The sequence below is a fragment of the Taurulus bubalis genome (assembly GCF_910589615.1).
Source record: "Taurulus bubalis genome assembly, chromosome: 9".
Lineage (NCBI taxonomy): Eukaryota > Metazoa > Chordata > Actinopteri > Perciformes > Cottidae > Taurulus > Taurulus bubalis.
In genome coordinates, this window is record NC_136597.1 from 16,307,442 (window position 1) to 16,330,508 (window position 23,067).

The following is a 23,067-nucleotide window of genomic DNA, read 5'->3' on the forward strand; positions in this document are numbered from 1 at the left end:
GAAAGAACATGTTTTACAAACACATACACAATTGGCAGTGAAATCCTACCTGATGTCTGTCACTCGTTAATGCATGCGACCTGGTTTGGATGTGGGCTCAGCGACACACACACACACACACACACCACAAGCGGGTCAGCTCAGCCTGCTGCCTCCTCCACGGCATCAAGCCCCTCCTCGTTTATCGTACAGTGGAGAGAGAGATGAGGGGAGAGAGAGGGAGAGGGAGAGAGAGAGAAAGAGAGAGGGCAACACGACCGCATATCTATGCGCCGAAAAAAAAGGTAGCGGCGTCACAGTCCCCCACTGGTTTCCTTCTTTCCCACAGTCTTCGATGGACGCTGGTGACCGTAGATATAGATATAGTCAGATCGAGATCGGGGATGAAGGCCGGTTGATACACAGACGAGCGGTACTTTTTTTCTGTAATATAATCATTCAACCATGACTGCAAATATTTCAATGAGTTATCTCTTATTTTGAAAATATTTTGGATTTGTGCTCCACCTGCCGAGAGCGCAGCGGCGACCAACCATTAGTGTAGGACAGATGCTGCGCTTTATTCCCACTTTCACACTGGATGGACGTGCATGCTATGCGTGGAATTATATGTGCAGCAAAAACATAATACAGAACATGTCAATAGAAGGGAATCGAGCAAATTACATGTAACCGGTTATGATGTTGTTGTTTTTTTAAAGAATAGCTCTTCCGAGAGTTTTTTTTTCACAAGCCTTGTAATTAAATTCATAAACCGCGCAGCCTACTCTAATTCATTATTTGATGAGAACATTTTGGTCGGAGTAGCAGCTTTTCGCTAATCTTTGTGATGATTAGAGTATCTAATCTATCAATTGGACGAACATCTCCGTCTCGGTACTGTTATTTGTTATTCTGGGCATATACTGCCCCCTAGTGGAGATGTAAAGCACCCATGCAAAGATAAAGTCAAGCTCAGACACTTCGAAAAGGAATCAGGGGCTGTCAATATTAATGAACTACATATCAATACAGTATTAATATTCCATACAAAAAGATCAGAAGACGGTTGATCATCTGACATTTCTTTACTTGCATAGTTCCCTCCTTCTGAATCTCAGAGAAGAAATGCTGAACTAATTCCTCAAATCGAGACAATGAACTTTGACATGTAAACCCTTTCCTCCGGCCAATGTGCATGCATGTTAATAATACAGCTAATAATAACAATAATATTTACAACATATTTACATTTTTCCTCAAATTCACACCTTTTTCTCAATTTTGTGGTATTTGAGAGGCACAAGATATCCGAGAGGAACGCTTCAATTAACTTGAACATTTTGGAAAAACATTTCTGAGAAGTTCCCCATTTCGGACCCTTTCCTGGTATAGTGTTATCTCTGACATCATTCTGTCCTTTATTGCCCAGTAACACAAGGTAACCAAGTGACACCACTTGAACCTTGGCCAGGGCCGAGTCAAGCTTTTTGACAGGATCCCTCCATCTTCTCTCATCACTTTTCAGAGGAGAGTGAAGGAAAGCCAAGACTGTCCTTGTTGCGTTAGCATCTTACTGTAAATAGACTGAAACAAGCAGCGCTGGCACAGGTTTATTTTTTCTCGGTATTGAGTTAAAGAGGTTATATCAAGGCCTATGTCAAGGAGTCTTTCTGTAAAAAGAAAACAAATAAGCAGAACTGACTTATTGTTGTAGTTGCACCGTTTAAGTCTGATGGGCTTCGGTCCACGTGAGCCTGATTAGGTTAAGCGGTTACAGATAATGGATGGACGGATGTATGTTTAAGTCCGTGTCAAGAACATCTTGGAAGATTATGCAGTAAACTGCCAAGTTATAGCTGTTCCAGTGATAATTCATATTACAGCTGCTTCGTATGCCACCACAAGAGGGTAGCACAGACATTACCATGTTTCAATAAAGGTTTAAGACCCATGGAAATTAATGCAAATTCTAATCGAGAATTTTCCAAGTGAAGTGTATGTAAATTAAAATGTACTCCGCATCTTAATATTCCCTTTAAAAATGAGTGCGATAAAACATCAATGAAGTACTGGAATAAGCAAATAAACAATATACTAATACCAGATGATTCAACCAATAGCACACAGCACATTTATTTAAATATCACAAGACCTTCAGTAAGACGTTGTTAGGAGATTGACCTGCAGCTCTCCTAAACACAGTAAAGCTACTAGGCCAGCTTTACCCCTGGAACTATTGCCTTTCAGGTAATGACATTTCAACCGTTCTAAAATTGTTTGGAATTACTATCTTATCAGATCACCTTGTTTATGTTCAGAGAAAAAGGTCATACACCATCTGATTTAAATAAATGAAAAACAAACACACGAATCGAAAGCTTTCCAGACAGTTGTTCACTTTCAAAGAAGTAAGCTTATCTCACTACACAGTGGGCTCTGTTGTGGCTTAGATATTTCCATGGGAACCAGCGGACAAGGAGGGAGGGAGGATCCTGTTCATGCAGCACAGGGGGCGGGTGCTACATCCACTGGTTTCCTGCTTCATTTAAACTGTGTTCATCTCTCAAACAGCCACAGATGTGCTGGTCCTGACAAGAGAGAACCTCCATCTGCTGCCAAGAGAGCCTCACAGACTTCAGCCTTTCAGCTGGAGCCATCAGTCCACCCCGTTCAAGACAGCCTGGTGGAGTTTCTATAGCTTCATAAAAAAGGTAAGATAACATCTTGCAAAGTTTATGATTGTAGATATGACATGATTTTCTTTTGTATCCTTTTTTTTATGTTTCAGAAGAAAATGCCATAACTTACAAGCACATTTTCTTTCACTTTACAGAGTTTCCTAATCTCTACCTGAGGACCCATGTGGGTGGTGGAAAAGATCCGCGTGTCAGTGGAGAGATCTAACCTGCCTATCCCATCAGCAGAACTCAGCTTCAAAATAGGTGACATCATGTTTGGAGAAAAGGGCGAAAAACCCAAAAGGATTTCCCTCTGTCCTAATGTCATCACCCCCGACAACATCCCAGAGTTCTTCATCCCCCCAACATTTCCATCCCTGCAGGAGACGAAGAACACGGATCAGAGCCGAGCTGCTCGCGTCACCAAGGCATCTCCCTGTGAGAGGGTGAGCCCTGAAATAGAGGTGACACATTATGAGGCCATGAACCCACACATTATCCAGGTGGAGAACGTGGATGAGAGCCCATATGATGGCTGCAGTGATGAGGAGACCACCAATGCGGATCCCCAGAGCCAGGCTGCCTTGTCCCTTCCACACATGGCCAAAGCTCAGACCTGCTATGGCTTTTGCACCTTACTGGAGAGCCCCCACACCAGGAGAAAGGAGTCGCTCTTCCACTCCGATCCTGGCTCCTCTCCCCTGCTGCTGCCAAGGAGTCGATCCATCGTGTGCTCCAAAGTCCCTCCCTCCACCTCTCCTTCCTCATTCAGCCTCAACAGCCTGACCTCCAGGCTTTCCCCGAGAGGATACACTCTCAACTGGCAGGCCACTCTGGACAGCGATACGACTTCCTCTACTGAATCCTCTCCTTTCAGCTCGCCCCTGCTGACCAGGTGCCCTGCCAAGTCTTCCCTCTTCAAAGCACTGAGCCATGAACTGCTGTTGTCAAGGAACATGAGGAAGGCAATGGTGTCCAGGAACAATTCCCTGTCCACAGATGAAGGCAGCTCCACAGACAATAGCCCCAATGTCATGAGGAGGGCATCGGATGGGTTAGCTGAAGGCCTGCCGAGCAGCTACAGCCTCGCGCCGCCCAACATCTTCCCCATGGACTTGACTCTGCACAGAGAGAGAGTAATGAAGGAAAGAATGGCACCCATAGGAAAAGACGGCAGCCTGAGACTCTCAGCAGAGTACTGCCCGGATAACCAAAGACTACGGGTTCGGCTGATCAGTGCGGAAGGCCTCTATCCACTCTCTGTAGACCCCAAGATCATCAACTGCAGTGTCAGCCTCTCTCTGGTGCCCGGAAAGGTCCAGAAGCAGCGCAGCACAGTCCTCAGAAAGAGCCGTAATCCGATCTTCAATGAGGATTTTTTCTTTGATAGTATCTCAGAGGAAGACATCAGCCAGCGGTCCCTACGCTTTAAAGTGGTGAACAAAATGTCCACCCTGAAAAGAGACTATCTCCTGGGTGACTGTGATTTGCCTCTCTCTAGCATTGTGACATCAGACACCTAAGTACTTCCTTAACTTTTAATTTAAGTGTTGAATTATTTATTTGCATTTTTGTATTGTAAAACAGGATTTTTATAATGATTAAATTATGGAAAACAGTGACGTTGTTTGTCTTTAATACATCTCAAAATGATATTTTAACAAGTTGTATTGTAACATCATTTAGTTTCATCAGTTCACCCTGTTTTCTTTATAGTCAGGATTCAATGATCAGGATGAACTTCATTTTGGAAAAACATATGCACCACTAATGAAAAGGGAATCCCTACTTTATCAATGCTTAAAAACAAACTATATATAGATACTGTGTATATATAAATAATAATACAATCATTTACAGCCTGTGTGGCTTCAGCATCAGCCGACCTGAGACAACTGCCATCTCATATTTCTCCTCATCTGTTGTTCCCTTTGTGACCTTTCCAATGATTAAAAATATCACTAGAAACCTGAGATGGGAGTTTTCACCGTTGAGTATGTATCATTTTAATCAGTGCACAAAATAAGTTATATCTGCCTCCCTCCCCCGTGTTACAGAAGTTACTGTTATATTTCATGAGGACAGAATAACAACTTAAGCTGTTCGAGAAAATCACATTCGACAGGTAAAATAAATATATATTTTTTAAAAATCAGATTCTCATAGAAGGCCAGGTTATTGTTACCTGTTTTAAATATGAATCAGTAAAACTTTTTTTTCTGCCTTTTTGATAGTCATACATTTAGGTGACGAGACTTTTACTATTGTTTTTTTTTTTTTTTTACAAAACACTTAAATTAGGCATTACAAAAAACTACCTTCAGCAAGGCCTAGAATTATAAAATAATTTTGCCAGCAAAACGACTTAATAAAACATGAAGAATTCAACTGTGTATGAACTCAAACAGCCATTTCTGATTCAGACAACTACAGATAAAAAACATACTATATTCATGTTGAAGACAAAAAAAAAACTCTATGCAATATAGATATATGTTTACGCAACTGAACAGAGCAGGAGCCCTTAATGCAGACTCCAGACGCGCATATCCTGCTCTTTTTCAGCAATAAATATCAGGCTTAAAAGCACCGGCTGCCACTATAGATCCTAGTTAAAGATTAATAGATTTCTCACGGCTCAGAAAAGCTCTCATAGGGGACGGACAACTGCTGGTTGTACAGTATATGACAACACAACATACAGTAACGTGAGGAGATACATAGAAACATACATTTCTGCAAAAGCTATTATAACAAACTGCAGGGAGATTGGTTCTGAAAGCTTACCGTCTGTAATGATGCACGCTTTAGAATGCAAATATTTTACAATTTGGATCAGGCCACTGAAAGAAAAAGCCTTTTGAACTACAGATTCAGCGTAGCCACAAAAACCTGCAATCCCCTCTCAATTGTTTTGATGGAAATAGGGGTTTTGTGTTTGTACAATACGAGGCCTAACACAGACGATTTTGTGTTTATGTAATACGGAGCATCTCATTTCTGATAAAGAAACACATATACATCCCACACAGACAACCTATATCTTTTAACAATACCTCTTTAAAAGGATGCGTGTCCACATCCTGTAAGGAGGCTGATACTGTTGGACACTTTTGTATCGAGTGTTGACTCAGCTGTGAAATACCTTGTAATAAATGAGAATTACCCGTGATTCCTCTTTCTGATCAACCACTGATAGGATTGGGGAGGGATTTCCACGGATCTATCTCCATTCAAACGAGCAGAAGCGTTGGTTTTATATAGCACATTGGTTACAGCCGCATTAGGGCCTTGATCCAAGCTGGTGCCGCCCATACAACAACGTTAGCCAGCGAATGCATCAAATAACTGCTTGTCAGCAATTCATATTCCTCCTTGAAAACTGCTACTTCTGAAAAAAACATGCAGTGCATCGTCAGTATTCAAGTTATGCTGCAACGCTGTACATTCAACCAATACAAGTATTCCACCTTCCCGTTCTAAAAAGCCTTTCTCTTCCTAACTAATACGTTAATTAAATCTTAATTAAAGCATCATAGATCTGATTTAGCAGGAAATACATTGCAACAAGTCATTTATATTGTCAGTTTGATTCAAACATGCTGTAATATATTCTAAAATACATTTTAAAATTTGCCATTCAAATATAATAAAAAACATACAGCCACACTGAGAAATGGAACTATAAGATTGTGGCTGTGTAAAGAACGTGCAGTGTTTTGCACTCACTATTGAATAGTAGAAGTGATTTCATATTATCTGTAGGAAACATCTGTCTCCCTCAGAGCTGTGCATCATAAATGCAAACGCACAACAGGGGAAGTGCACTGGCTTAATCTCAAGTGTCTGAAAACAGTTGCCTGGTTACCTTCATTCACCAGGATGACTTTCACAATTTTAAAGTAATGAGCTAGAATTGACAACAACCACATTTAGCAATGTTGTGGTATACCTGGATATGTTGAACTGTATGCCTTACTTCTATTCAGCTTTGTGTTATTAGCAAAACCTGTATTAGGTATTCTCTGCTTCTTCTTTTTTGAAGTGGCAAAGAAAATGTTTTCATACCAAGAGATGCGAGCAACTCCCTTCCCCTACCATATCTCACTTGCCTGTTTCCAGCTTCCAGTGAAAATGGGTCTGTTCAAACCAGTTTCCTTATCTCATTTTCTGTTTTACCAGGCTCCTACACCGAGCCAAAACATATAACATGCAACGTAAAATGTTACTGTGAACATGTTTAGTCTCCTTTACCTCCCTCGCCTTCTACTGTTCTCAGGGTATAAAACTGCTCTGAAAGCTGGACTGACGTAGGCTAGTGGACCTATTTTTTCCATTTGTTATCCACTTCAATCAAATGTCCTGTGAAAATGACCTTCAAATGTCGTATTGTATAAGCTCCATGTTCAGGACAAAGTATGCTGATGTCCAACACTGAAACAGTAAGAAACTTCTTTTGTAAATTGATAAGAAACGGGGTTGAGCTCATTGACTGCATACATGCAGATGGCCATTAAAAGAGACTGTCTGTCTTCTAATGGTCGAGAATACTGAACATTTACTTAATACAATTAAGATAAATCCTTTCAAAAGCCAGATTTGATCGTCAATTGCAGTATTAAACAACTTCAATCAAATTACCTGATTAAAGAGGTCAACATATTCTATGATGTCAGTCGTGATGCTGTGAGTGATTTGTTTCAGGGTCACGACATCGGCGTTTATGCCCCCACTCTTCAAATTGGTAAACACCGCTTTAAATCTTCGGCTTTGCACCCGATTAGTGGAAGTCATGAGCTGGCTATGCGTTGTATTTTAGCTGCGTCATTAGGCTGTGTTGAGGACACGTCACGTAAGTTGAAACCAGACCTGACTGAAACAGACACACACACGCACACTGCCAATGCTGGATGATGCTCACTGATTCCTACATTTACTGAATGACACAGTACTTGTGTGCTGTGACGATCTGTAGACCAAACAAAAGTGACTTTATGGTCTCATTACACAGACTATTTGTTTTGACAAAAAATTACCCACCGTATTGACATTTCCAGGGACCATTCTGGTCATTCAATCTGCCACTGTCTAGTCAGTTACAATGTCTATTTAACAATAGCACAAAAATCTACCCGATGTAACCGCCTAACATATTGTCATCTGTATAGAAATTCCCAGTTCCGATAAGGCCGAGATCAAACCATGCCGTATCTGCACGTAGCAGACTCATCACTTAGCCTGTGCACCTGCCCTGTGTTACACCACCCACTCAATCACCTCAGGCACTGCATGGAGCCGAGGCCAAGCGTGACCTGTTCAGTACATAACAACCAAACATACTGTAGGTTGGACTTCCTCACATCTGATCAGACTTATATAAACAGAACAGAGGTGTTTGAACTTGCTCAGCCCTGCACCGTTTCACACGGTAGGCGCTTAGACTCCGCATGAAGGTTAAGCAATCACTCACAGGTCACGAGCATGGCTGTTTGATCGTTGGAACAGTACGTCAGTAAAAAGGTGGAGGCTAATAATAACTCATCATGGAGGCCTTGTGTAACACACCAGTGATTAGTCTGATCACACTTGTGAACAGGCACGTGACGGCGGGGTGGTTAAATGCATGAGGACAATCAAGACGGGGCTTGCACAATATCGCCTGAATAGACATTAAACAGTTCAGCAAACAGTCTGCCATGAAACAGGTCATGTGACAGGTGGGGTGGACTCAGGGATAGTTGGATTTGTTTGATTAATGCTAACTTTAGACCATATTAACACAATTATGGTGATTAAATACACAACAATGTAAGATGAAGAAAAAACTAGTTTTAATTGTGATAACGATGACGAGCACATTTTAAACTCAAGCTGTGCATGGAGAGACGACGTCGTCTTCCTGCCTGCCTTTCTGTGTCATTACCTCTTGCAATAGCGCCTTCCACTCCCATGGCAACGAGGCCTAGCTCCAAGGGAAACCATGGAGATCCTGCCTTTCATGTGTGAGATGCTTTTATTTCCAACATAATTTGATAGAGGTTGTCCCTGTCTGTTTGATTCAGATGCATCTCGGCTTCAGTCACGCTGCTGCTTGCATCCAAAGCCAGCTGTCAATAGATCCTTCCTGAGCATCGGAAATGATGTGGGAGGAAAAGTCTGCTTTGAGAATACGGTGCCGTTCTGAGACAGACATGCACGTATATAGTATAATTACCGTATGTGGATGGAGGGTGTTTAAAATTAAGTTAATAATAATAATAAGTAGTAATAATAAGTGTTGACATGTTAGTATTTATTTAACTAGAGACTTAATTAATCTGTTGCCCCTAAATCCTATACCTTTTTCATGATTTTTTTCATATGGATGAAATCTCAGTTAAGATCAAAGCTCTTTGCACTGTATGATGGTTATTAGCTAGTATATTTTGTCTTCCCGGTCTACCCACAGTCTGCTGCTTGATTAGTTTCCCTGAGAGGGAGAGGCGTCGAGACACATCTAGGTCCGGCTGTGTCATTTTAGCTGTCCTACTTTCTCTGATCCACTTACACGACCAACATCCAAACCACAGAGGGGCCTCATAGCCCCGATTACCTCGACTTGTTTGTCCTCGTCTTTGAGATAGTATAAAACTTCTGGACTGTAGAGCGAATTGTTTATTTGCGGAGAGGCGATTTACGATCTCATTCTTTATCATTTGTCAACGTAATTATCATATTTTAGGGGAGAAATTCAATGTCACGATAGTTCCACAAACACCAAATTCATTGAATTGCGATTTCATTATGGCTCTTTTGCTTGTATGATAAAGAACCAACAAATCCATTAAAGCCTAATTAAAGCACCGCCATGCCTTAAAAACGACTCCATAAAACCCTCTTGCCATTTCATAGATTTGAAGAGCAGATGGATTTCTACAGCCCATATTTTACCAGCACTATTACACAACCCAAACCTGTGTATTGTGATTCATTGATATGTATACATGTTGAGAGGACTACAGTAATGAGAAGGGGGAGAAATATGTCTCTTACTTTAGTGTACATTAAATGAAAACGCCTGAACTACTCAGCTATACGGTAAGGATTTGAAGCCCTCTGACTTGGAAAATAAATTCACACCAGTAGATGGACATACTGTATCGTCATATGACTCATAAAACGGCTGTAAATATAACAATGCATCATGTACGACAGATAACAAATGGTCAACAGTCTCTGTCACGTTATTTAACTGAGGGTAAACATGGAAGCTAGGTGATGGGTCTTTGTTTGCCAATTTGGTTTACTGGGCAACCGACTGATACAGACACGGGTACATTGCAGGGTCATTTTGTACATGCTTTACAACCTGTGACACTGAGGGAAGAGTTTGTCTCAAAGACTGCCGAGTTAAACCATGAACAGTCATGCTTCAAGCTCTGCACTTTTAAGTTAGCGTAAGCCTAATTTTCCATGGTAGTCAATGTCAGAGAATATAACAGCTACAATAGCTGTTATATAAATCTGATGTGGGAAGAATTGGCTGCTTTTGAAGCGCTGACACTGCTTTAATAAATGTCTCAACTTTGGTTGTAAGTGCAAGGTGTTGCTTTAGTTGTTGATGTTAAGACTGCACAGGTTGAGGTGTCTTGGGGCGGGTTATAAAAATGACAGCTGAGAACTTGGGTGCAGCTTTTCCACCACAATCAAAGTTCTGTTTCAACTAAGCATCTTTGAATAATATGTACTCATGTCACAGAGTGTCAGAATTATGTCTTGCACCAAGGGACTAATACAATTACAACACCTTCAACCTCTATATACTGTATTACGAAACTAAAATAATGGTTTATTTCTAAAAATAGATATGCCATTTTTCGAAAAGAAACTTCCACTCCTGCCTACAGTCTCAATATGTTAATTGCATCAAAATAGATAGATAGATAGATAAATAGATACTTTAGTCATCCCCAAGGGGACATTTGTTTCTGGCAGCAGGAAGCAAATTTGCATAGGAGACACACACATATTAAGAATGAAAAATACTCAATATATACAATATAATAAAATAGAGTAAAATAGCAGAGCGTATTCAATTTAAGAAAATTAAATAATAAAAAAGTGCAAAAATTCAAAGTATATTATGTTAGTATAAAATGTTATTTACCATATGTTTTCTTTATAACAAAACCCCCTCAGTTTCACTTTTCATCTCTGGAGGAGTACTTGATATATCAAACCTAATCTTGGATTGACAAGTGCTGTCAAAAGTGTGCAAGTCTCATTAAGCTGTGATGTAATCTTCAAAGTCCAGCATGCACACACACGGTGAGCAGCTTGTCTGATAAACAAGGAAGTTTGCATGAACTCAGCGCCCCGTGAAAGATGGGAGGAAGTTAAAAGGATGGCGTTTTAACCATCACGTTAACCGTGGCGTTGACCTCGCACGGTGCAGGTTAATATAGTCGTCGGGCAGCGAGTCTCGCGAGAGTTTTTTGCAAGTTTTCACAAATTGTGGGTTACCTTTGTGCTAGCTGTATGAGTTAGCTTGTATGCTAGCTCCACGGTAAAGTTAATTTTCCGAAATGCGCAAATACATGTTTGCTGCTACAACTCGCAAGCTTCGACGTCCACAACTCAAACTTGAAGACTTGTTTTTTGGAAGAATAATGTGCTTGGGCCTGACATTTCCGGGACGTGTTCAAATGAAGGAGTGACCTTAACTTACCTTTTGGGAGGTGTGGACCGTGCTAGCGCTTGTCAGCCACTGCGTCACGTGACCAAGGTAGGTCCTTCCAGCAGTAGCTTTTGTGTGTTGGCATTTCCCGCTCGCGGTGGTGTTTGCGAACCGACCATTTATGTGGCAACGTTTGTGTAAAATATCTGATTGTTGTTTGTTTCAGCTTGGTGGTCTCGATCCTGTTTCAATGCATTATGATGCTTTTGGGTTCTTGAGTAATGTAATGGTCAAATATAGCCAACTCATGTATAACGGGTTGTTGCGTTAGTTTTGGGTGTTTTGCGCATGTTGCTGTCTTGTGGAATTGTATGATGACTGGTGTCTTGCACAAAGCCCATTCACGTTTATTTTTCTGTAATATTTGCTTTGTGGGAAACTTTCACATTGGTCGGCTACTGCATTTCCGCTTACACTCATCTCAAACTTGGATTATTTGTGTGTCACTTTGCTGTACTGTTATCCATTTCTAAATGACATGAAGCCAGCTGTGCTTCTGTGATGCATTTATTTGTTAATATTTTAAAATGGGAAAAAAAGAAAATGTCCATCACAATTTCTAATTTCTGAAGTGGCATCTTATTATTTTTGGTTTGTTTGTCTTTATTATACAATGATGTAACTGAACATATTCATTATTGTCAATTAAGTAATGAACAACAATTCCACTCTAAGAATTGATCAATTATTTGTTGATGTGTTTGTTTGATTTGAATCCATTACAATTCACTAGATTCCCTGCAATGATGGTGTTTTGTTGGGAAATGCTATGTGGTTGCTAATGCCCAGTCCACACATAACGTGTTAATTATTCCCCTTGTGGCCCACACATAGTACCCACACAATGGCAGGCGGTGTCATCTCTGTATTTAATCTCTCTGCTGTATGGACATAGTTTTTAGTCCCCTAATTAGAAATCCATGCCACATCAGTTAACTGGCTGAGTGAGCTGTTTTTTTTCTGTAGTCTGATTTAAAGTACTTAATATTGAGGTGTTAATATGTATTTTGCTGATCTTTTTTTTGTATGTGGAAAAACCTGACCAATATATTAGTGTTTTAAGATGGGTGAAACTACATGTTTATTAACATTACATAATCATTTTAAAAGTTTATATAATTGTTTAGTTTGTACTTTTACCAATTTTCTTATTGGCAACTTAGATATGTTTAATTGTGAAATACTGGGTACAAATACATAACAGTGATTTGGCATAAGAAGTTAACCAAAGGACTCCAAAGCAGCTGTGACTGTAGACTGAGTTAGGACAACAAAACCTCCATGCTAAATCACTTCCCACACACTCACTGTATGTCTGTGAAGTGTTGGATAATTATTTACTCCATTTGCTGTCCTGCCCCACTATCTCAATAGAAAAAAAAAGTGTTATGATTTTGCAATGCAGGCGTGCTGAAAGCTGAGTGACTCACTAATTTCCCTCTCTGATCAAAACCTTAATTGATTAAATTGGTGAACTATTGTTCCTGGTTTATCTCAGAGAGCTAAAATGCTGCATATTTTCCACAGCTGGGCATCCTTTGCTTTATGCAGCGAGTTGAAAGCGAGAGTTTCAAAGGCTACGAAACTCAGATCTCAGCAGGGCACATGTTTCTCACCATGTGAGGCTGCATGTGTCTCTGCACATGTCAGTGCTACAGTTCAGGGAGAGGCTAAGTGTATTTGTGTATGTGTGATCCATATGTATGCATGTAAAAACTTCCTTATAAATTCCTGAAATAATCCAAACACATTTTAAGCCGGCACACACCATTACTTTCATAGGATGAAATGACCGTTAACGATGGCAGCCGGTCATCATATCAGTAATTGCTAATTAGGGTTATTTTTGTTCGTAAAAATAGGGAACTTGTCTGTTGTTAAAGGGTTGTACTGTATTGTCCGTTATTTAGGATTTTTGTATCTGGCCCAAATAAAACTGTATGGCGTTGTAAATCTCATAATTTATTAGAATTGTCCACATACAACTGTCATGCATTGTGGTGATGCTATTATTTGGATTAACATCAACACTTGTCTGTAAAAATGTTGCTGCATCAACAAAGATAGATTTTGACGAAGCACACAAAACAGACTATTATGGACAGAGTTCATGTGTCAGTGACCGAGCTAAGAGACTGTGTCACCATCAGCATTATTAATTCCCAAAGGTGTCTGACTGGCTACAATAAAGATCAGATTAGTGCTAGGAGGTATACCTATTCATCCAGTATACCAGTTTTAATTTCCCATACAAAAAGGAAGGAAAAGCTGTAAAAAGCGCTTTGTGTAGTAAAACTTTGAGTACATTGAGAGTGAATTATATTGGTTGCGTAGTTTTCTCACTCCTTGCTTCGTCAATTTATAGTGCTTATACAACTTTATGAAAATATTTTTGAAAAGAAATGTGTTGGCATAACTAATTTTATTCATTTTTTTTTCCTTTGCTGCAGTTTGCACAATTATACTTGTTAACATTCTGCAACAGTTTCATGCATTCTAATCTTTTCATATATTCTTTAATGTTGTGGGGGCATGCAAACCCTATACTAATTAAAGCCTTCATTGTATATGATGACATTACAATCATATTATATGTACTCCTGACTGTAGAATGAGCCACCATAAACATGTATAAAGGCCCAGTCATGCAAAAAACAAACAAACTGTGATTTACTAGGAAACCGCCAGATTCTTTGAAAATACTGTGATATAGATTTTTGGTCAGTAGGGTAAACCTCCTCTAGCTGGTCTTGTGTGATGGAGATTTCATTTTATAACTTTAGTGTTCCTTGCTTTCAGTGAATATGGTCCTTAACGTGACCGCGTGACAGAGTTCTATACTGAATACATCCCTCTTGTGTCTGATTGGTTATTTTCAGCCAATACAAACCACACAGCCCCCTCTTCATCCGCACAGGCTCACATACATACTGTCACAGTTTCCATGTCCGGTTTTAGTGAAGTTAGAGTATAGCCCCAGGCACCTTTTCCTTCAAAAAGGAAATGACCTGCATCTTTGCCACATTAGTGTGGGCCTGCATACACTTGAACACACTTCCTTTTAGTCAGCCAAGTTTGCTCAGAATGTTATCAGAACGTACCAATCTAATAGTAGCATATGATGTTTATTAGGGGTGTCACAATTCCCTAAAGCCACAGAAAAATATGACTTTAGATTTTAAGGTCTTGATTCAGTTTGATTTTCGTTTAAAACTTTTTTTTGGGTAATTTATGTAATTTATATCTTCAAATTCTCTTTTGATGCTGGTGTACAATTTATTATTGTAATAATAAATATTATATCAGCACATCTATGTATTTTTTCTTACATTTTGGTTTACAAAGTTGAGAATGCAATGTTTAAGTCAAGCCTGATGTTGCCTTAAGCACAAAAGAAGGATTTCAGTCACCTCCACACAGCGAGGCAAACAGCGTATCAATTATACACTGATATCGGATAGGATAGCTACTCAGTATTGTCCGATAACCAAAGCCCAGGTATTGTTGTAAAAGTCAAATTGGTGCATTGAAATGTACTGGTTATTTGGTATTTGTCACTTTACGTGAAACATTGTAACACTCCTGTGAAAACCAGTATGATGTCGTTAGCAGCTAGTTTGCACGCCAACAGCAGCTTGATGTGTGTCGCCATCTGCTGGTGATACCGCCTCAACTCAGTGAGAAGACAAAGACAAAACCAATTTGTCTTTGTGGAAGGCTAGTACACCAGGCACATGTACTGGGGTGTTACATGTACTCTCACTGCCCACCAAAAACATTTAAAATAGCTTGATTATTACCAATTTCCTTCAGTTATTATTTCTTATTTCACCCCGATACAAAACCGACCCCAAGTACAGCCACGTCTGCTCCAGGACTCGCACATACACAGCTCATACACACAGACGGTAATGGCCATGTACCAGCATAACCACTTTACACTATACACCAACCACTAGAGATCTCTTTATTGAGGTGTGCAAACAAATAAAAGAAAATGAGGAATGCATGACTCTGTTGATTTACGCTATCCACCTTGAATATTTCTTTATTCTGGCCGACAGCAATTATTTACAAGTGTTTACTCAACAACATGAAGTATGGTCTCTGCAAAGAGACACTTGTTTACACCCAATCACAGGGACCGGGCTCATGAATGTTAGGATACACAGTGTGAGACCCTTTCTCTCACCATGCTATTTTTAGTAGACACCAATGCCTTCCGGCAAAAATCACATGAATATGGATAGTGTGCTCTGCTGTACAGAGTAGTTTGCAGCAAGAGAGCAATGATTCAGACAGACAGCCTGCACGTACTCTGTGTGTGTTCAATAAATACTGGTCCAGTGCTTGAGTATCATCAGGCTTTCTAGGAATACAGAAACATAGATTATCGCAATATATTATTGGACTCTCAACATATCTTTTAAAGTGCTGCTTCATGAAAATGTTAGTAGAAAACTCTTTTCCTGGTGGTGTAGGTTACTTGTTTGCTTGTGTCAACGACTATAACCTCACTTAATTGTTGTATTCTTAAAGATATGAAAATCACATTTAGTATCACAAAAGACAACAGAAGGTTCCTCAGTTGGGTCCATATTAAGATTTGCGACTTGCTGCAATATTTTTTATCCTCCTCTAAAGCACATCATTCTTTTGAGCAAAAATAGCTTCACCACAAAATAACATTACAAGATTAATGATGCAGAATCTACCGTAAATCGACTCAAATTCTCTTTAAAGATAAAATGTAATTAATTATTAAACATGGCAAATATACATCAAAACATTGATTGCATTTTACTACAAAATACCACGACATAGTTTTCTGTGTGTTTTTTTTTTTTTTTTTTTTGTGAGCTTATTTTTTTTCGTGCCAGAAACCCAATCATTCATTATTTGTAAAAATAGCGGAGTGCTTGACTTTTTACTTTGCACCAGTCCTAAATGTATCTGGTTTACTTTCCATCACTCTTGTGCCAACTAACGTGTTCTAGCTTCCTGTCCTTGACCTCAGCATAGTTTGCAAGTCAATATTATTCAAAGTCTGTCTTTGGTTTTGCCTTTAAATAGGCCAATTTGGGCTTGGAGCACATGCATCTTGGAAGACAGGTTTATTTTGGTGGAACTCAATTTTTCTCTTGTCTCCTTGGCCATCGGGATATATCCTTGAGAAAGAGGCCATAGGCATCTGTACTTTTCTAAACATCTATACTGAGGTTTGCAAAAAAACAAAAACAGTGTCTACCTAGTAGACACTGTTTAGTAGATCACAGGTCCTGCAAGCTTAGCAATGTCCAGCAGAGAGTGCCCTGACTCTGTTTAACATTGGATTGCTTGGCACCAACCACTGGCTGAAACTAGCAAGGCACATCCTACATTTCATAAGTTAGAGGATCAAATATCTGTAGTGAAATTCTTAGTGTTATTTGTCGTATGAGCATATATGTTGATATGCTGCAAGTATTGGTTGTGTCTCTTATTTATTTTCACACCTAGAGCACATGTATGCTCAGGTGAATTCAGTATTCACTTAGCACATCTAAATGATTCATTTGTCATGCACTTCAAAGCCCAAGGCTATGGTAATTCGTTTTGCCAAAACATTTTCAAGAAATCAGTATCATGGCTCCGCTAGTTAATAGCATTGACTTCACCCGGGGAACACTAAAGTGTCTCATAAAGCCTCGACGCTCTTCTCTTCTCACCCTCCTCTCTCCTCATCCAGCATTCCTACTTCTTATCTCCTTTATTCTTATCTGCCTTGTTCTCTTCAACTGTCCTCTCCCCACGGAGTGGTCTTGTTCTCCTCACTTGCAGATGATTGTTTGGAGGGCTGGAGCTGATGCAAAGTGACGTGTCTCCCCATCACAGGAGTGGAGCTGAGGCTGGGCCTCACTTCCCCCGCACTGGGCTGTTTTTGTTCGCCGCAGCTCATGCGGATAATTTGCCGGGATGCAGTGGAGGGCTGTCACAAGGACTTGGCTCAAGGGGTGTGGGAAAATAGCAGAAGCGTCTTCCATGCTCAAACCCTGCCTTAATGATGAGCATTAAATATGAACATCTTCTTTGTGTAAGCGATGCATTAGGCGCCCTACATGTCCCTCTCCTTGCTTTCCCTTTCTCTCTTTTTTGGTCCCTTCTTTCACTCCCTGATTCTTTGCAGCCTTGTCTGGAGTCTTGTTTGAGGATCACTTGAATAATCCGACGGACAAGCAGCCTTTAGGTCATAGCATCTCCGTTCAGAAAATATTCTCAATTCTTTGTGAAAGCACAGCGCAAACACGGCTCTGTGCGACTGAGCTAATATTCCTCTATAAATTCAAATGAAAGACCAGTGGCTTTGTCCTGGCATCCTTTACCGTTCTCTTTATCTCTTCGAGGGCTTTTATTTTGATTGCCCGATGTATTGTGTTGTACTGTAACACTGTCGGGTTTCGCGACCACATCAAACCATTCTGCCTTCGTAGGACTGCTACCATATCGTAGAACCAGACCAAATAATAAATGAACAGGCAGAAAGCTCCTTCATACCTTACTGATCAGAGCCAGCGGTCCCAGTTGGGTTGAACAAGTCTATGTAGAACTGTTGCAATGACAGTTACAGATAAAGTGATCTCAGGGAACTAAGGAATAAAACACACCACCCTCCCTTAAAATAAACCTCCCTGGGTACTGATGCAAAGGACAGAGTGACATTGTGAATGCTAACATCTGTGCAGAACCTTGCAGTACCAAATGCCCCAACCCCAAGTTTGAGCAGACTCTACCGTCATCCTCCAAGGAGCAGCCATTTTGGAAGACTCTCCCGGCACAGATGTTGCATATTAAAATGTAGGGCTGTTTTAGCAGAGGAAACGCTGTGGAGAGGAGGGGCTGCTCCTCTGTGGGCCTCACCTGTGCCTTCATCCGAGAAGCCAATCCAAGTGAGGGTACTGTCTAACCAACCAAAAACAAAGTGACATTCAAGATAAAGTCACCCTGCCGCCTCTTTGACCCTGGCAGCCTGAGAATGTGGACAAATTATTTCACACATGAACATACCTTGTTTACAACAGACACAATTGGCTCACATGCTAATTTCAACAAAAATAATTGCTGTTTACCATACAGGTGCACTGATGTACCGCCACCATTTGTGTTGCTCCAGCCTAGAGGAGTAATGCCTGTATTAGTCAACAAAAGACTAAAGCGAATCCGAACACTGACCCTGTCTGACCGGTGCTTCAACAGACAATGAAGATTCTCCCCACGACATCTCTCATAATATAACTAGTATTGTCCACAAGATGGAGATAGTCACCAGTTTAATGCTGAGCTCCCACCTGGCTCCACTTGAAACAGACAGAGGGGAGAGAGCCTGAGTGAGACAGACACAGAGGGAGAGAGAGAGCCTGACTGAGAGAGACACAGGGGGGGGGGGGGAGAGCGAGCGAGCGAGAGAGATGCACTACATGGCTGTGTGTGACAGATTGTGTTTGCATGAGGCCGTATGTGATGCCTGTATAATGTTTGAGTGTGTCTCTTTATTTATGTGTACAGTGTGCTGAATGTGTGTGGGGGTGTTTTTGAACAGTGCAGCGCTCTCCGGCTGAGGTGCTGAGAGGGCACAGTGTGCTAACAGAGAGGTTGTGAGTGGTCCCTGAGCTTATTGGCCGGGGTCCCAGGGGCCCAGAGCAGAGGAAAGGTCAAAGCAGGTCGGCCGTCCTGTGTGTTGCTGGGCCACGCGGCCCGCTGTGTGCAGGGGAGGGTTCAGGTGTGTGTCGACCTCTTGCTCCAGCGGGCTGTAAGTAAAGAGACTGGGGTCTGCGGCTCCTATTCAGGAGGCAAGCTACAGTTGCAGGAGGCCTGACCTGGACCAAGACAGGCCTTTTCCCACCTTTACCTCAGCATCAAAAAACAAACTACTAAATGAAGGGCAGGGCTTGTAAAAATCATACTAAAGTTGATTGTTGTTGTTTGTCTAATGTATGCACCACCTGCCAAGACAAATTCCTCGTATGTGAAACATGCCTGGTAATAAATGGTTCTGATTCTGATTCTGAAAGGTAACCAGATATGGGGGATATGAGGTGGATATTTTTGAAATGTTTTGAATACGTAGCAATTTTGGTTAAACGAATTGTCAAGCAAACATAATCTGATTTCAATCTCTTTTTTTTCTTTTTTTAAAGATTAATTAATATATCAAATACTAATTTACACATTATTTGCTTACAAATAGACCAATAGGCTTCCTTTATAGGTCTGCTGTTTCACTAGATTCATTTAAACTGGATACCAATAGAAACAATTGGTCTTTTGTTGCAGCAGACCATTGTTATGCTTTATACTACTTTATGCTAGTTATACTATGTTGAAAATAGAGGACCCATTTCAAAATTTAAGGAAGACTGAATGTAAAAAATACCAATCAAATGTATTCTTTTCAGTGAACCCTAAACTCCAAAACATCATTAAAGAGGGAGGCTTACTTAATCGCCAAGTAAATCTCTGCAAAAAAAGGCCGTTTCTCTCATGCTGCATAATGATGAAAAGCCACTGTAATGATGATACAACTATGGTACTGCATGTTCTTTTATATGGGGTGCAGTCATATTTCTCCTCTCTGTCATTGCGTCTGTATATGAGTCATTCAAGGATGCCAACTAGCTAATCCAGACAACAGTCATAATAGCTTCTATGGACAGTTGAGTGCACACACCTTGTCCATGGGTGTATTAATTAAGATGGTTGCTTGAAACCACAAGCAATTAATGTATCAACAGGCACTGTGCACCACAATAGTGAATGGTAGCCAAATGGTATTACTGCAATGGCACCTGGTCCTCAATAGGCATTGTTTGGCTACCTTTTGTGCCCATGTAGTGGGACATATTGCCCTCAAGCATTGACCATCTGACCAGAGAGAGGGCTTAAACGCTAGGCTAATAATAGGAGAGCATAGCCAGGCAAAGGATTCTAGTAATTATGCCCCACTGTGTGACATGATGGGTGAAAAGAGGAGAGGATTGGGCTACGAGAGAGAAGACAATAGTGAGGAAAGAATCGGCACAAGTTAAGTTTGTATTACACACCACAACTCAAGAAACCACCACTTTTTCTGATGCAAGGGGATGACAGTCAGAACAATTAGTGGAAGGTCAGACTTAGAGGTTAAGATGGCAAGGACAGTCCAAGTACCTGATCTGGATCAACACCCCTCAGCTTGATGTGGGAGAGTTGGGGCTCCTGGTCAGTGCGTGCACACGTTCAAATCGGGCATAAAACGCGCGAGGCCATTTCCAGGATCTGAAGCCAAGGTCTTGGCAAGAGTCTGTCTCTCTGGGTTACACAGACCTGCCCTTGAACTCCGTTCCCAGGGAATAGACTCATTCTCTCTTGAAAAGTGGAGAAGGGAAGCTATTATCTGACACAGCCTGTGGAGGAGACGCTGGGCGATGATAGAGAACTCAGCCAGGAAAATGAGGCCGAAGCAGACCACCAGACCGAAGTTTGTTTGCACAGTGACTTTCATATTGTTTGTGTTTGTGTGCTCCGCTGTGCATGTGAACGTGTGTGTGTGTGTGTGTGTGTGTTTGTGTGTGCGTGCATGTTTAATTTGCAGTATCACAGTGTATGTGAGCCCCTCACTGTGAGCAAAGGAAGGATGCAATTTACATTTGTGTGCACATGTACAGGAGCAGCAACAAATAAAAACCCGTGCCTAAAAATAAAATGACTTGAGAATTAATTAAAGTCAGAGAGTGTGCAGCAACAAACAGATGTGTCCTATTTAGGGCTAATATCAACTTTAGCTAACTAGTGTAGGGAACTTGTGATTGATGGCGTCTGTCACTACAGCTCCAACATGCCTTAATCCTATCCAGCGGTTGCACAGCACCCAGATACACAATGCCTGATCTTTTATTCCTTTATTCAAATCCCATCGATTGAATAGAGTGATCAGAGGCGTTGCCCTCTCTGGAAGAGCTTAATCTCTCCCTGACACATGGAAGACTTGCTGGACTTTGATGATGCAGCCGCATATCCTTTTGGGCTTTCAAACAACTCTGCGTGCGCCGCTACCTCCGTCAGCTGTCTGGAGAACAATCATTCAGTACAAAGCACTGTCAAGGCTTCAGCAAGCAGAAGCTTCACCCTGCCAGCCTCTAATTCACCCCCCTGCTCCTCGCCCGGCTGCAATGCACTGTGGGATTGGATAACCAAATCCCAGATGCAATTAGTGGTGCTTTCAGAGGCCATGGTTTAAGCAATATGCTGGGATACTCCATTGTGCCCCTGTGTACTGGTTACTGGCAAATTGGAGTATCATCAGATCTACTGTGCTAAAGACATTTACAAAAAGCTAAAATCATGGTGGACAATTCTCTTTGTTGCACTCATGGCTCTAAACAATAGCAGTCCTGAGGATTTTTAATTGATGGGTCTATTGTTTCTTTGTACCCACTAAGGATAACATAATTACCCTGTTCATTATCCCTCTGCGGTTATGTTAAAGAGCCTGTTATCACAGCCTATGCATGAGTTTCTTGCTTGCTCCTCTTGTTCGCTTGATGTTTTTATGGTATGCGGCCTATTGCATCTGTGTGCCTTACAGCATCTTAAGGCATTCGTCTTGAAAGAGTTAGTCTGGGCCCAATGACATTCGGTCGATACCGAACGAACAGACGATGATATATTTATCCTTCAAATAATCCTCAGGTCTGACTACTTCTCCATTAAAATGATAGATTTGACTTGAATAACACCCACACAGCAACGGATGTCAGAGCAGAAAAATGAGCCTGTGTTGTCACAGCAGGGAAAGAATGTCATCTGTGTATCAAATGTGATCATCTTCATGGGCTTGTGGTGTGTGTGCAGCATCACAGTACTGTATGTGCTGTCTGGTAATACCTTGTGACAGCCACACAGAACCCATCCCTCACAGTGCGCCCAGATCTACCTGGGAAATGACCATCCCCATCAGACCGAGCCTGTCATCTACATGTCAATGTAAGGCAGCCTCATATGGTCAGATAGGCTGTGTGTGTGTGTGTAAACAAAGACAGAGATAATCCTGGACCTGCATGCTCATACACTGGAAGTTCGCACTTATAAACAAATGCACAAATGCACACCATAATAATCCAAACATAGTGTTGCACAGGTATTTCTTAATTTCATAAATGTTCTTATTCAATGAACTATGATTCTATAAATATCCATTGCTTCTATAATAACAAACTAAATACAAAAATGGTTAAATGATATGCAATATTATTGTTGTACAGTTACACTTACCCTGGGAATGCTCTTTCTACAACTTTTACTGGTAGCTGTTAAATAAATAGATTTGAATAAACGATGAGTCAAATGCCTTATGTAATCAAAATGGCACTTTTACCTACTGTTTCTTAGTGAAAAAATTGGCGGGTCCATTCATTTAGAAATTCCCACATCGTTAGCTGTAGCAGTGTTTCTTTTTCGTTTTAATAGGATCATTAATAAATAAATACATGTTACAGTGGCTCTGCTCATTTGCATTAGTACAAGCAATACACTTAAATGAAGTTTATATTTTCACTTGTTGTTTTTAAATTTATAAATTCTTAATTTGCAGTTACATTTAAATAGTATAAAGTAATCCCAGAGGCCTGCTGGTATGTTTGACTGATATAAATCTAGTGTCTATTAATATTTATTTGT

General features: G+C 40.7%; 1 protein-coding gene across 1 annotated transcript; it reads left to right on the top strand.

Annotated features, from left to right (window-relative positions):
• Positions 1 to 2,842: 2,842 nt before the first annotated feature.
• c2cd4a (C2 calcium dependent domain containing 4A) lies at positions 2,843 to 4,183 on the top strand (the record flags this gene model as incomplete). Its single annotated transcript, XM_079223068.1, has 1 exon — positions 2,843 to 4,183. The coding sequence occupies one exon, from the start codon at positions 2,843 to 2,845 to the stop codon at positions 4,181 to 4,183; it is 1,341 nt and encodes a 446-aa protein (XP_079079194.1).
• Positions 4,184 to 23,067: the final 18,884 nt, after the last annotated feature.